Raw genomic sequence first — 13746 nt, 5'->3', positions numbered from 1 at the left:
ATTTTAAATATGTAATTTAAATACATTTAAAGTATTTTATTTTGTATTTTAAATACAAAATAAAATACTTTAAAAGTATTTTCTGCCAAGTATTTTGTATTTGTATTCTAAATATGGATTAGGATTTTCCAAAATCTGCTTATAAATAGAAATATGTATTTACAAAAAATAGATATGGCTGTTTTGTGAGAATGAATATTTGCAAATTGCTTTTGTTCACATCACATGAGAAAGCAGATATCAGTGTAGTTTTAATTTCTGACATTTGAATGCCTAAATTAAATAGTTTAAAATTGTTCTGTATATCACAGCATTGAAAAGTATAATGATATTTGATATAAATTTTTTGTTTAAATTTTTCTTTTCTTTTCGACATTCTTTCAATTTAAATTCCTTTTTAAATAAATCTGATTCAAATGATCTTATTTCTGTAATTTTAAGTTGTTTTTTTTGTCAGTTTTAGTTGCATTTGTAAACATTAAAGATATGAAGGGACTATATGATTCATTTTCCTGTAAGGAAAAGTATTTTCAATCTTATTAATTATTGTTTGGATAAATATCATTTCTAAATTGAACTTTCTTATATGGTAAATTTAGTTTAAACAATTTGCCATTTGCTGAATGAAAAGCAGAAGATTATTTTTTTCCATTCAAAAAAATGTTTTTCTTGACTAAATTCATACTTTACTTTATTATTGTCCTGAACTTGATTCTTTATATTAAAATTCACTATCAAGCAAACTTCAAAAACGTTAGCTCTTGGCCAATAAAAAACAATATCAATCAGTAGAACTTTTATAGTTTGCCTGTAAAGAAGTTTGTATAAAGTCATCATTTTTCAGCTGCATTGCTTTGGGCTCTACTATAGGAATGTAATGTATTCTACTCCTTTATTACTCCTTTATTATTGTAATTTTTTTAAACCTTTATTATTTAATTTATTATCCTTTATTATTGTAATTTTTTTATGAAAGAAAAATCCTTTACCTTCGTAACTATGTAACAGTTGAACCTGTCATAATTTTCAAGATTTGGGCTGAAATATATACTTTCCTCCAGAGACTGCATTAGTTTGTTTTTGAATAAACAAGCTAATGCAATCTCTAGGGAAAGTAACAAGCCTGTTAAATTTTCAGCAAACCTCATTTTTTTATAACATTTTAGTTACTTTGTTTTCATTTGTATTCTAAAAAAATCAAGTTCTTCTAGGAAATACCCAAAGCATTTATTGATGTGCTATTTCTAGGAAATACCCAAAGCATTTATTTATGTGCTATTCATGTAGGCCTGTCAAAAGTATTAAAGTTGTTAGCTGTTAAAAAGTAAATATGTTTTAGTAGTTTATTTGTAAAGTTTTCGTAGAAGCTGTCTTATCTAAGTTCTATTGCAAGTGATTTTTGATAATCAGCATAAAATTTAAATAATCATTTACTGAAGTAGGCACTCATATTGAGTGCATAAAACTCATATACCTATTCTTAATATTTATAAATGCTTTTAGACATGGTGGACTAAAAAGAGGTGATCAGTTGCTTGCTGTAAATGGTGTAGTAAGAATTTTCTATACTGTTGTTGTTTTTTTCTTTTTAAACATTTAGTTGTACACAAAACCTTAGTTTTGAGTAATCATTAAAGGAGTATAGATCCTTTCTAAAACATTTGTAAGGATTATAATTTTCAAAGATTTTTTTTAAGCTGTATAGAAATATCTCAAAATAAAAAGTTAGTAAAAACCATTACAGCTTTATGGCTTTCATATTTGTGCAACAGCTTTGTTTGTTTAAGAAGTCAATAGTTGCCAAAACATGAATATTTGTTTGTCTATGTTATAGTTGCAATCTTGTAATGGTTATCAATAAAGTAATTAATTCTTTTATGGCTGTATTGTTGAATTTTATGCATTATTATTCATCATCATTATTAGAAATCATATATAGTTAATGTTATAATGTTATGGATAAATTTTTAAATTTTTTGTTTAATGTGAATTTTTGAATGTAATATATTTTGGATTGTTAAAAAGAAAATTAGTTTGTTACAGATTTTAATGTGATTATTTTAGTGCAATTACTTTGGTGTTTGATTTGTGTAATTTACAAAAATAGCTGGTTCTCACTTAATCAGTGTCTTGTTGACCCATGTAATTTAGTGTGTTTATTCTTGTTTAATTAATGCTTTTTTGCAGACATACAAGGTTATATTTATATGTTAGGCTATGTTTATGAGAAAAATCTAGTTTGTAATGCTTCTTTTCTTTTTTTTTTACTGGCAGTGTATTAAATAATTAAAGTTAATTAAAAAAATAAATTTTATAAATAACTTTCAATGTAGTAAAACAGCTTGTTCATAACTGTTCTTTCCTGTTCTTGTTTAGATTTTTTCTATTTATCAAACTTATTATTAACCAGGTGCTTTTTACACAGCCAGCCAAAAGTTTGAGACCAAATGAGAGATGTTAAAATACATATTTTCAAATTGTGTTAATATTTTATTGAAAGTAAAACTTTTTTGGGACATCCATACAATTGGCTAAAAGTAAGAAATGCTAATTTAACATTTCTTAGTCTTAACCAATACTGGTTTCAGAAAAAAAAACATAAAATGTACCAGTAAATTATCTTAAATTATCACTGTAACCACTGGTTGTTATCTTTGCTTTATTCTTTATTATTATAACTACTTTTAAAAGTTATTGTTTCATGCTTAAATATCGCATTTATTGTTTAGTTACTGACACTTAGGAATGCTCTTGTGAAAATAAATACAGTCTTCAATTAACTTTTTTAAAGTAAAGATATCATAAACATGGGGAAAGTCAAAAGAATTTAATGTCAGAAAGCAAACTGCTATTATTATATTATACAATGAAAAAAAATCTGAATGTGGTATTGCAGTATAGCTGAAAGTATCAGCAACTTTTGTTCATTGTTGTGATACAGTAATACAGACAAAGCGGAAATCATCAAGATCTTCTTTGGTCAGGATGACCAAAAGCCACTATAAGAGATGAGTGGTTTATTGCTGTAACCAACACATGAAATTGATCACGGCCCCAGAAATCCGTTTACAAGTGAGCAAAACTCAAAGTAAGAAAAAAAGACTAGAATGGTCCCTTGCTCACAATAAATGGATAATAAAAGGCTTTGAAAAAGTACTTGACAAATTGAAGTTTCAAATAATTATTTTAAAAAGGAGAGTGTACGCTTGCAGAACAATAAAAGGAAGATATTGCCAGAGTATGTTGTGCCTACAGTGAAGCATCACTGGGCTCCACTATAGTTTTGGGGTTGTTTCTGCAATTCTGGAATCTGAGATTTAGATAAAGTCTATTGTATGATTAAAAAAGAAGAATATAGAAGAATTCTTGAACAGAATGTTCTGGGTTATTATTAACTAGTGACGGACTCATTTTCCATTAGGAAACTCTAAATCTTAGTTTTAAATGCAGGTTACCGTAGCGTGGGGTAATTGAGCACCTTTTTTATAGCTTTTCCAAAATAAAAAAAAAGCTTGTAAATCATTTTAAAAAGTGAGATGGTTTTTTTAGTAGGGGAACCCGGGGTAAGACGGGATACTTAAGCAAAACAGTCAGATTGGGACACGAAGACACCTATATATTTCCCCCTATTTTACTAATCATGAAGCCATATGTATATCCTGTATGATTCCGTAGTAAACATAGTAATATATCATCCACCATGATGGCTAGCTTCAATATGGCAAAAGTCCTGAAAATCCCATCTTGCCCCAGGTATAGGGGTAAGATGGGATACCCATCCCATCTTACCCCAATCACCACGGCACGATGGAGTGACACAGAAATCCCATGAATAAAAATGATGCTAAATTACATTAAATTAGTAAAAGTGAAAAAAATTGAAATGAGTGCCAAATTTAATCTCTATTGGCATATAAAAGTATGCTACGTATGGGCATATTGCTATAACCTATTGCTATAACCTATAACAGTATCCCGTCTTACCCCGGGTTCCCCTACTACATTAAATCTTTCTTAGAGGTATGTTGGATTTAAGAAAAAATATAAAGCGAAGAAATTATGTTAAAAAATATACAGGTGCGCATTTACCCCATGATTTGGGGTAAACAAGCACCTAATTATTTTTTTGATAAAATTGTCAAATTTATGTGTGTGTGTGTGTGTGTGTGTGTGTGTGTGTGTGTGTACACATTTGATAAATATACATACAGAGCTGAATTATTCAATAGTCTAATACCATATAAAACCATAAATAAAATTACCAATAGGCCAGACTAGGCCATGTCCTGGGCCCCAAAGATCCCCCAAAATCGGATGTCTACAAATTTTTAAATCTTATTATTTTTATATATGTATAAATATATATAAATATATATATATGTATATAATATAATATACAAATGAAAAATACTTGCCAAATATATAATTCATTTGAACTAAGATAACAATATACAGAAAAACATATAAATATATGAAACACACTAATATAATATTAACACATATACAAGTCACCAATAGATTCTTTCAAAAAAGATATGTTGTTTTTTTCATATAGGGGACATGGAAGATGTTTTATGATTGATTTTCTTTCTGTAACAAAGTAATCAGGAACTTGTGGTTCTTTGAAGGAGATGATTCTTGGGTTTGAAGCATCAAAATCTTGTCTAAAGTATTTAATATTCCAATTGTTATCATTTTCTATATTTACAACTTGGCCTACAAAATGATATGGTGCCTTTTTTCCTTCAAACCTTACAACAACATAAGAACCCTCTGTTAATAAATATTCAGAGGTTGCAACCACTTTAGGATCACACATTCCTTTAGAGCAAAGAGAATTTAATTCGTAGGTGCTTTCATTTAAGTAGTTGTCAAACTTTTTTTGCATGTGTGCTTGTTTTTGATGGAAAAGCGAACCTTCAAGTTCATAATCATCATCATATAAATCACTTTTTTCAGTAAATAAATCTTTTTTTTTTAACATTTCACTTTTTTCTTCCTGTATACTATCAGATTTTTTATCAGAAGCTTCTTGTAGCTTAATATACATGGAGCTTGAAGGTATATCATAATCAATCATTTCTTTAAAAGTATTCAAATTTCTCTCTTGTCTTTCTATATGTAAGGATTCATTAAGCTGGGTATTTTTTATTTTGATTAGCTTGTGTTTTGATTGGAATTTAGAAGCAGAAGAATCTGTTGCAACATCTTCTAGTGAAACACTTTTTCCTGGTGAAACCTTAACTTTTTTCCCACGCATTACTGCTCCAGACTTTTTAGCAGAAGCTTCTCGAAGTTCTGCAAGACGTTCAAGAACTAATGGGAATACTAAGTTCTGAGAAGATTTAGATATGTCTGTCCTTAAAATCTTGTCAATAATTTTTTTCTGTTTAGTGGGTAGATACCAGATGTTTTGAACCCATTTACAGCAAACTCTTGTATGTGATTCATATTAGTCAAGAGATTAAAGAGCAATCTTGGAAAACCATTTTTGGTAGGGATGTAGGAAATCTTCACCAATTTTCCATTCAGTAATTACTTTTCTACATGCTGATTTCATGGGTCCATAAACTGCAAGGTCAAGAGGCTGTAGCAATACTATTAGGAGGTAAGAAGACGATCCTAATGTTGTTAGCTTCACAAAGTTCGATAACATCAATAGATAAATGACATGCTAAATTTTCACCTATAAGAAGTTTTGGTGTGTTGTTGTCAACATGTCTGAAGTAAGGTATTACTAATGTTTGCATCCAATCTTTAAAACAGTTGCCATCAAACCAACCAGATTTTGTACGGTTATAGCATGCACCAATTGGACCTCCAAGTATCCAAGTGTCCATTAGACGCTCAGCTTTATACACTGTATATGGAGGAAGAAAAACACCATCAGCAGTACATGCAAACATTATAGACACTGATGACTTTGATGTATTTATAACTCTTTCAGCATGTTTAGTACCTTTCCGAAATATCATTTGTTTTGATTTTGGGTCATCAGAAAGATTAGTTTCATCATAGTTTATTATGTTTTGTGGTTGAACATTTTTTATAGTATCCTCTAAGTTGTTAAAAAATCTATTAACAGAGTCAGATGAAATTGCAGCACGTTTTCTACAAATATTTTGACATGCTCGATAAGTCAAAAGACTTTTATGCCGCTCTAAAAATGATCTTACCCAATCATCACTAGGCAAATTTTCTTTAAAACATGGGCAGTCTCTTCCAAATTGTTAAGAAAACTTTGTACAAATAATTAAAGGTCTATTTTATCAAATGCATAGCCAAAATCACTAAAAGTTGCAATGTATTGTGCAATTGACATCTCATCAGGTAACAATGAACTCGCTCGACCAACCACACTACTTTTGCAAAAACCACTAATACAGGGGTGCCACCAAATCAGGGAAACCAGGGAAATTCAGGGAAATTTAGATACAATCAGGGAAAGTCAGGGGGAATAGTTGATATTGGAAAAAAATCAGGGAAAATCAGGGAACTTTTAATTTTTCTTTATGTTTTGAAATGTTTTCTAACAAAAACTTTCCTTTTCCAGCGTACCAGGGTTAATGTTTAACATTTTTAAAGAAAAATAATCACATTGCGTTTATATATATATATATACACCCCTTAAGAATTCAGGTTGATGGGATTCTACTGTAGTTTTTATATTTTTTTCAAAGAACAATTTCACGTGTTGATTGAAGTATTTGATTATTTATTTTAATTTTCAAACAAATTGATTGATTCATTACTCATCGATTATAGTATCTGTTTTTTTAGAGATAAAAATGCTCTGGGGTTAATGGAGAAGTTTGGTTTGGAAGTTAAGTTTGGATATTTGAATGCTGGAAGTATTAGGGGGAGATACGCAAATTTTTAGCGAAAAATCAGGGAAAATCAGGGAGAAGAAAGCAAAATTTTTGCGAAAAAATCAGGGAAAATCAGGGAATTTTGTTCTTTAATAATGGTGGCAACCCTGTAATATGACACCTTAAAGTTCTGTGTGGTATGTTTAGTAGCCTTGCCACACGTTTACAAGGTTCTCCATCATTAACAAGTTCGATAGCTCTTTTAAGTTCACTATCAGTGTAAGTTTTGGACTGTTTTTGAGTTGATTTTATATAGTTTCTCACCATTTCCACAAATCTGTTATAAAAAAGTAAAAAATATGAGGTAAAAACTCAAACTATTTGTATTTTTAATTATAAATTTTATTATCAAAAATAGTATAAGAATAAAAGCAAGTAAATTCAAAAGGTGCTCATTTTCCCCGTATAAAAGTGCTCAATTACCCCATCTTACTTGAAACACCTATATTTTATGAACAATTCATTTATAAGACTTGAAAACTTATACGAGTTTTCTGCATTATATGTATGGTATACTAGAGAAAAATTCAAAGTTCTAAGAAAGTTTTAACTAAAAATGCTTACGCTTAGCGTTTTCAGTTAATAGTTTTTACGGAATTCTATGAATCTACACCGTGATATAATTAACTTGTTATCGGTTATTTATTTTCTTTCAAAAGAGCTGTAATTAACAACTTATACTTTTTTAAAGTTACTTTATGTATTTTTAGCTTGAAAATGAACTAAGCATTATTACTAAATGTTTCGTTTGTTTTTTAAAATGAATATGTTAACTGGTGCGCGTTTACCCCTTGAAGTGCTCGATTACCCCACGCTACGGTATTTAAAATGAAAAGCAGTTGAAAATGTTTTGAAGAGCATGATTTGGTCTCCACAAAGCTTTGGTCTTAACACTATTGAGTTTCTATTATTTAAAGCTGCCATAATTTCGAAATTAAATAAGGAAAACGGAATAAAACAAAAGCGTAACAATAAACATAATCATCTTTGTAATTGATAAATCCGGGAAATTCATAATATTTTTCAAAACAAGTCGGATTTATAAGTAATGCATTAATTTTGCGGTTAAGTGTAAATAAAATTTTAAATTCTCTTTGCTCATGCCACCTTTTTATAGAGGAATTTCAAATATATTTAATAAAACTATGAAATGATGAAAAAATGCAAAAAATGAAAATATAAAAATATAAAATAAAAATATGAAATAAAAATAAAACAAAAGTATAAAGTAAAAATTTAAAATAAAAACTTAAAATAAAAATGTCTCATGTTTTTATTAATTTACCATAAAAATTTGGCAACAATTAAATCAATTTAAATAACACGTTTTTTTAATTTAAAGGTGTGCACAAAATCTTATTAGTTATATGTTATCTAAACATGGTGGTTTGGTTGCTACTCAGCCACAATATTTTGTGTTGGATTTTAATGTTGAACTCTTGAATTAACTTTAATCTTGGATTTTTGAATTAACTAAGCACATATGACCAAAAGTGTGAGAAGTGGTTGAGACAACTAACAGGCCATTTAATAAATATTTCAAGTGCATCTTTAGAAAAATCTATGGAAATACTAATATGCTTGAACCAGTATTTAATACAGATCTCAGTTATCATATGTGATATTGATTTTAACTTAACTTTATGTTAATGTCATAGATAAGTTTTTACCTTTTGTTTAATTTTTTGTTTTATCATAATAGTTTAAATAGTTTTATGCGTAGCGAATGTAATTTGGTCTCAAATTTGCATAATTTCTTATGAAACTGCTATCCAATAACTTACGTTAATGTTATAGATAAGCTTTTACCTTTTGTTCTTTATTTTATTTTGTTTCTTTTATTTTAGAATGTGGAAGGAGAAAACCATGAACGAGCTGTTGATCTTTTAAAAGCTGCTAGAGGTTATGCTCTTTTTTTTGTTTGTTTGTTAGATGAGTAATTTTTTTAAAAAGTAGATTTAAATATTATATCATTGCATTCTTTATTTGCGATACTTATCGTCTTAAATCAACAATATTATTTTTTAATTCATAAAATATTTAATGCTGTAGGTGTTGTTAAACTGGTTGTGAAATATACACCAAGAGGTAAGATTTTACTGCAGTAAATAGTAACTTACTTTATTGGCTGTCTGTAAACTGAGCCCGTCTTTTGAACATAGCTCATCACAAGTAATTTGACCACCATTTTTTCACCAAATCTACTAAAATAAGGTTAAATTTTTATATTTCAGAATATTTTTTATTTTATTTTATAATACAAATGCGTTAACAATTGTCATGTCAATGAGGTGAAAAAAGATACAATAATACTTGGGAGCGACGCATCGTATCGTACATCCTATCGTATATCGTTAAATATGGTCAATGCATCGTTAGAGATGCCTCGAAACACGCATCGTTAAGCAATGCATCGAAGGAATAAATATATATATATATATATATATATATATATATATATATATATATATATATATATAAAACAGCTAGATTCAAATCTAAAATTTTATTTGGTCATTTTTATTTGCTATTGTGCAACAATAACGGTAAAGGAAATTTACAGAAAAAAAAAAAAAAATTTTTTTTTTGGGAAATTTAATCAAACTGTAAAAAGCACATCATTTTCTTCAACTGTCTTTTTTTCTCTTTAATATAAATTAGTTCTCTTATATAAACAAGTTTTTAAACTTTTTGATGCTGACAGATTTGTTTTCCTGTCACCACATATTTCCATCTGTGGAAAACATCAAGGAGGTCCTCCCTTCCGGGTTATCTACCACTTTTCCAAAAGTTTGGACCTTTAAACTTTCGGGAGATATTCTTACGAATCCATTTATTGTGTTTTCTTATGGCTGTGTTTGTGTCTGTGTTTATATTATTGTATGTTGTTGTGTGTCATTAATGATGGATTGCGATATGTTGGGTAATGGGTTGTTCTTAAGTTCGGTCTTGCACATGTTGAATACAGCTTCCTTCACAGATGTTTTGGCCATGTTGTACTTTTGCCCAATACCATGTAATGTTGATCCTTTGCAACATGGATCCAATATGTTTGCATATGTGTGTTATAAAACTTTAGCTACACATTATAATTTAAATCTCTCCACAACTCACATTTCGATGCAGCACTCTGCACTATCAAATTTATCTTATGATAAACACACTAGAACGCATCATTTATGATACAATCTTTTCTGTCTTTCTTATGTTTGCTCCACCATCGCATGTTATTGTTGTGCGCACATTTGGTCCCAAGTTTAAGTCTTTAGTAAAGCCATTCAAGCTTTTTGCAATTTCTTCCAATGAATGTTTGCCACCAAAATGTTGTAAGGTGATCAAGAATCGCTTCATTTGAAAATAGCAATGTATGCTGCGTTGGTGGTTTTTTTGGTCCACAGATCAGGCGTGAATGATATTCCATCCAGATGAGGTTTTTCTTCATTTAATGTTTTATCAACTGCTACCTTCATTACATTGTAAAAATACGGAATTTTAGTACGAAAAATTGTACTTGAAGAAATTGGTGCATACTATCCTTCTGTACATACTTTCACGAAGTGTTTAAAGTCATCATTGTCAACTACCTCAAAAGGCAATTACACTTGCTATCCACTGTTTAAATGCAGCGACAACTTCCTTCTGTTCGTTATCATTCCTAGACCATCGACTTTTGGTGAATACTCAGTTTGTTGTTGCTGACAATAAATTAAACAATCTATTCAACTGAACGATTTACGATTCATTTTATTTGTTAATTAGTTATTTACCTTTTCTCTTGTGAAATGTAAAGACATCGTAAGGAACATTGTCGGATATCGAAAAAACAACTAATGTAAGTAATTTTATACCATTTTATATAAAAAAAAACTTTATATAACACATCGTATATCGTTCAGGTACATTTGTTCGATTAAACGTGTTCGATGTATCGAGCAAACTAATTGTGTTCGATGTATTGAACGCGATGAGTTGTTCAATTCATCGAACGCGATTGATCGACTCAGCTTTAAACGATACATCGTCGCTCCCTAAATAATTTCATTTTTTAGAAAGAACCTTGTCACTTTAATATCCTAGAAGTAAGTAAAGTAAATCAACGCTTCCCATATGTTTTCTAAGGATTTGAACAACTTATGGATACGATAATGAATTTTTTTTTTTTTCTGATTTTGAAAACCTTCTTACTTCTGCTGTTGGTTGGTTACTAAAAAAGCTTGACAACAAATTTATTATTTTCCAACCAGGACACATCCGAAAATTGTACACTTTCAACTACAGTTCGTTGCTCAACGTGATGACCATGTTTTTGTTTTTTCATTTCTTATTCTCTTGGTAAAGAGCATATCTTAAATCGGATTTGACAAACAGAGTTCCTAACATAAGAATGCCTTAACCATACTTGTAAACTTGTAGTGATAGACTTTTAAACCATTAAGCCATAGAATTTTTAGTTTCAATTATCAGGAATAATACGGGCAAGTCTTATCGCATCATTAACACGAGCACCAATATCAGGTTCATTTGGGGCTCAAACAAAATGGAAAGTTTACGAAATGAAGAGATATCGATCTTCGAAGATATCGAAGAAAAAGTTGTTATATAAACACAAATCATATTTATAATACACATAAATAAATGCTTAAATGTACCATATATGACGTAAAAAGATAAAAAGAGAGAATATTAATCTTATACTTATATAAATAATTTCTTTCTATTTACATATATATATATATATATATATATATATATATATATATATATATATATATATATATATATATATACAACTTTTTTAAAAATATTCTAAAACTTTAATTAATTTCACTCCTAAACAACTTATAAAACTAAAACCGATTTCTAGCTTAGTCAAAGAAAAAAAACCGATTTCTAGCTAAAAGTCAAAGAAAAAAACAAAACCTTTTGACTAAGTGAACAAAGTTTATAAAATAAAAATTACGCATTAGAAACAGTCAACGCATGTATATCTGATAAAATTACAAGTAATAAAGTTACGTTGTTTCAATATTTTTAAAACTCTAAAACTACTTCCGTAAGTTAAAAGGGATTTTGGTTTATCTTAGCTAATCAGGGTGTATTTATATAATAAAACATACGTCAGGGTTTATATATATAATAAAACATACAATTACGTTTTAAAATGTTATCGAACATTATCATAAAATAAATCAGTAAAAAAAACAAACTGCAATAAATCAAAATTGATCCAACAATGAATATCAAAATTAGTAATTGAAATATCACGCACGTGCTTTTTTGTGGGCTATGCATCTCTTTGCATCGAATTTACAAGATTTTTGCAAATTACGGTTGTAACTCCTCTCCATATAGTATCTATTTCTTGTCTAACTTTTTGTCCATTCAAGCTGTATGGACTGTATAAACCATATCTTGTTTAAAGTGTCTATTCTTTTCGATCAATCAGTATGATGGAACCATGCAGTTCGCTAGCATCTCTTTATAGGTTGTGTTGGTTGATTCGACTTGTATAGATATCACACTAATCATTAAATTTTAAAAAAAACCCTAAACATCAACCATCTCACCTTGCAACCCTGCAGCCTAAACATCAACCATCTCACCTTGTAACCTGGCAGCCTTTTATTATGACCAACCAATTTCAATATTAATAGATTTAAATCTTTTAAAGAGATTTTTTTTGAGACTTCTTTTCCTTGTATAACTTCAAAGTAACTTTCAACAAAAATTGCTCGCTTCTACTTTTCCGATGACTAAACATGACTCTCCCTTCAACTTGGCCGTCATCGGTTTTCCAACAACTTCATAAAAAACCTATTGAGGATTTATAATCTGATAAAATTTGAGAAATTCAGAAAACTTACACTTGCATACCATAATTGTAATTTTAGAAACAAACATTTGATTGCTGCGGTTGTGCAAAATTCCAGCTCGAAATTGCTAGTTTAAATTCGGCCTGGCACATCTTAAATGTAATTGGCCCCTGAGCTTAAGTTTTCTTTTGTAAATTTAAGTTGGATTTAGAAAGTAAAATCCTCTTAAATCGTTTTTTTTCTTAAGTTAATTTACGTTATGTTTTTTATAGTTTTTATTTTCTTGAAAAGGTATTTAACTCTTGTTTTTGGTTCCGATATGTCTAACACTGTATACACATGTTTAACATTTAACATATTTCGGAACTAAAAACGTGGGTTTTGTAAAGGAGATGTGTATGAATGCTGTTGCACCTAATGCGTTATAATTTTTTTTTTATTTAGTTCTAGATGAAATGGAGAGCAGATTCGATCGACAGAGAGTGACAAATAAATAAATACTTAAGGGCTTATGGTGTATATAAGATTATCAGTTAAGTTTTTAAATCATTTTTCATCAACTGCTGTTTAAAACAAGTTTTTAAAACTAGAAAATCATGTTAATTGTTGGTTGTTTTTTTTCGCAATTACTTAACTATCAGTTAAAGTAGGTCTAGAAAATTAGTAAACAACTGAAGACCACACTGGAAAAACGATCAAGCTACATTTTTGCTTTTTTGGGATTTTTCCCCCCTGTTATATTCGGCTGCAGTTTGACTATATAATATTTGACTATATAACTAGAAAACCGATCACATTACACAGATATTTAACTTAAAAAATAAGTGAGCTATGGTGTGAGCTATGATGTTTTAAAGTTTAAAATCTAATTTACTCAAAACAATAAAAATGTAGCTTGATCGTTTTTCCAGTGTGGTTTTCAACTATTTATCTTAGTTAACGGCTATTTATCTTGAAAACTCCTTCATTTTCTTCATAAATGAAATGTTTTTTTTTTTGTTTTTTTTTTACTAAAAAAAATACATTGCGTATTGCTTGAATAAATAATTGCTGTTTGAAAATTT

At 29.0% G+C, this 13746-nt stretch overlaps 2 protein-coding genes and 1 pseudogene across 5 annotated transcripts in view; 1 reads left to right on the top strand and 2 right to left on the bottom strand.

Annotated features, from left to right (window-relative positions):
* The window catches only part of LOC149882960 (protein lin-7 homolog C-like), a 33434-nt gene extending 20149 nt beyond the window's left edge, over positions 1-13285 (top strand). The window contains exons 6-10 of one of the 4 annotated variants that reach the window (XR_016456382.1): positions 1288-1324; positions 1504-1552; positions 8717-8771; positions 8922-8957; positions 13127-13285. Coding sequence is in view for 2 of the 4 variants with exons in the window: in XM_090100357.1 (XP_089956483.1) it covers positions 1504-1552; positions 8717-8771; positions 8922-8957; positions 13127-13179 (193 nt within the window). In the remaining 2 variants the exon portion in view is untranslated. Of the gene's footprint in view, positions 1-1248; positions 1325-1503; positions 1553-8716; positions 8772-8921; positions 8958-9031; positions 9061-13126 lie in introns of those variants that run through there. The other 3 variants (XR_016456381.1, XM_090100357.1, XM_090100358.1) reach the window with 3 other exon arrangements.
* Positions 4493-5560, bottom strand: LOC149882962 (uncharacterized; annotated as a pseudogene).
* Positions 5580-7166, bottom strand: LOC149882961 (uncharacterized). The gene is given in 3 exon segments (XM_090099953.1): positions 5580-6226; positions 6229-6369; positions 6971-7166. Coding segments are annotated over 3 exon segments (954 nt in total). The 5' UTR covers positions 7137-7166.
* Positions 13286-13746: the final 461 nt, after the last annotated feature.

Source organism: Hydra viridissima, unplaced genomic scaffold (genome assembly GCF_058129835.1).
Source record: "Hydra viridissima isolate aposymbiotic clone 2 unplaced genomic scaffold, HvirCarnegie_v1 scaffold_10, whole genome shotgun sequence".
Lineage (NCBI taxonomy): Eukaryota > Metazoa > Cnidaria > Hydrozoa > Anthoathecata > Hydridae > Hydra > Hydra viridissima.
This window is presented reverse-complemented; position numbering and strand designations above follow the sequence as displayed.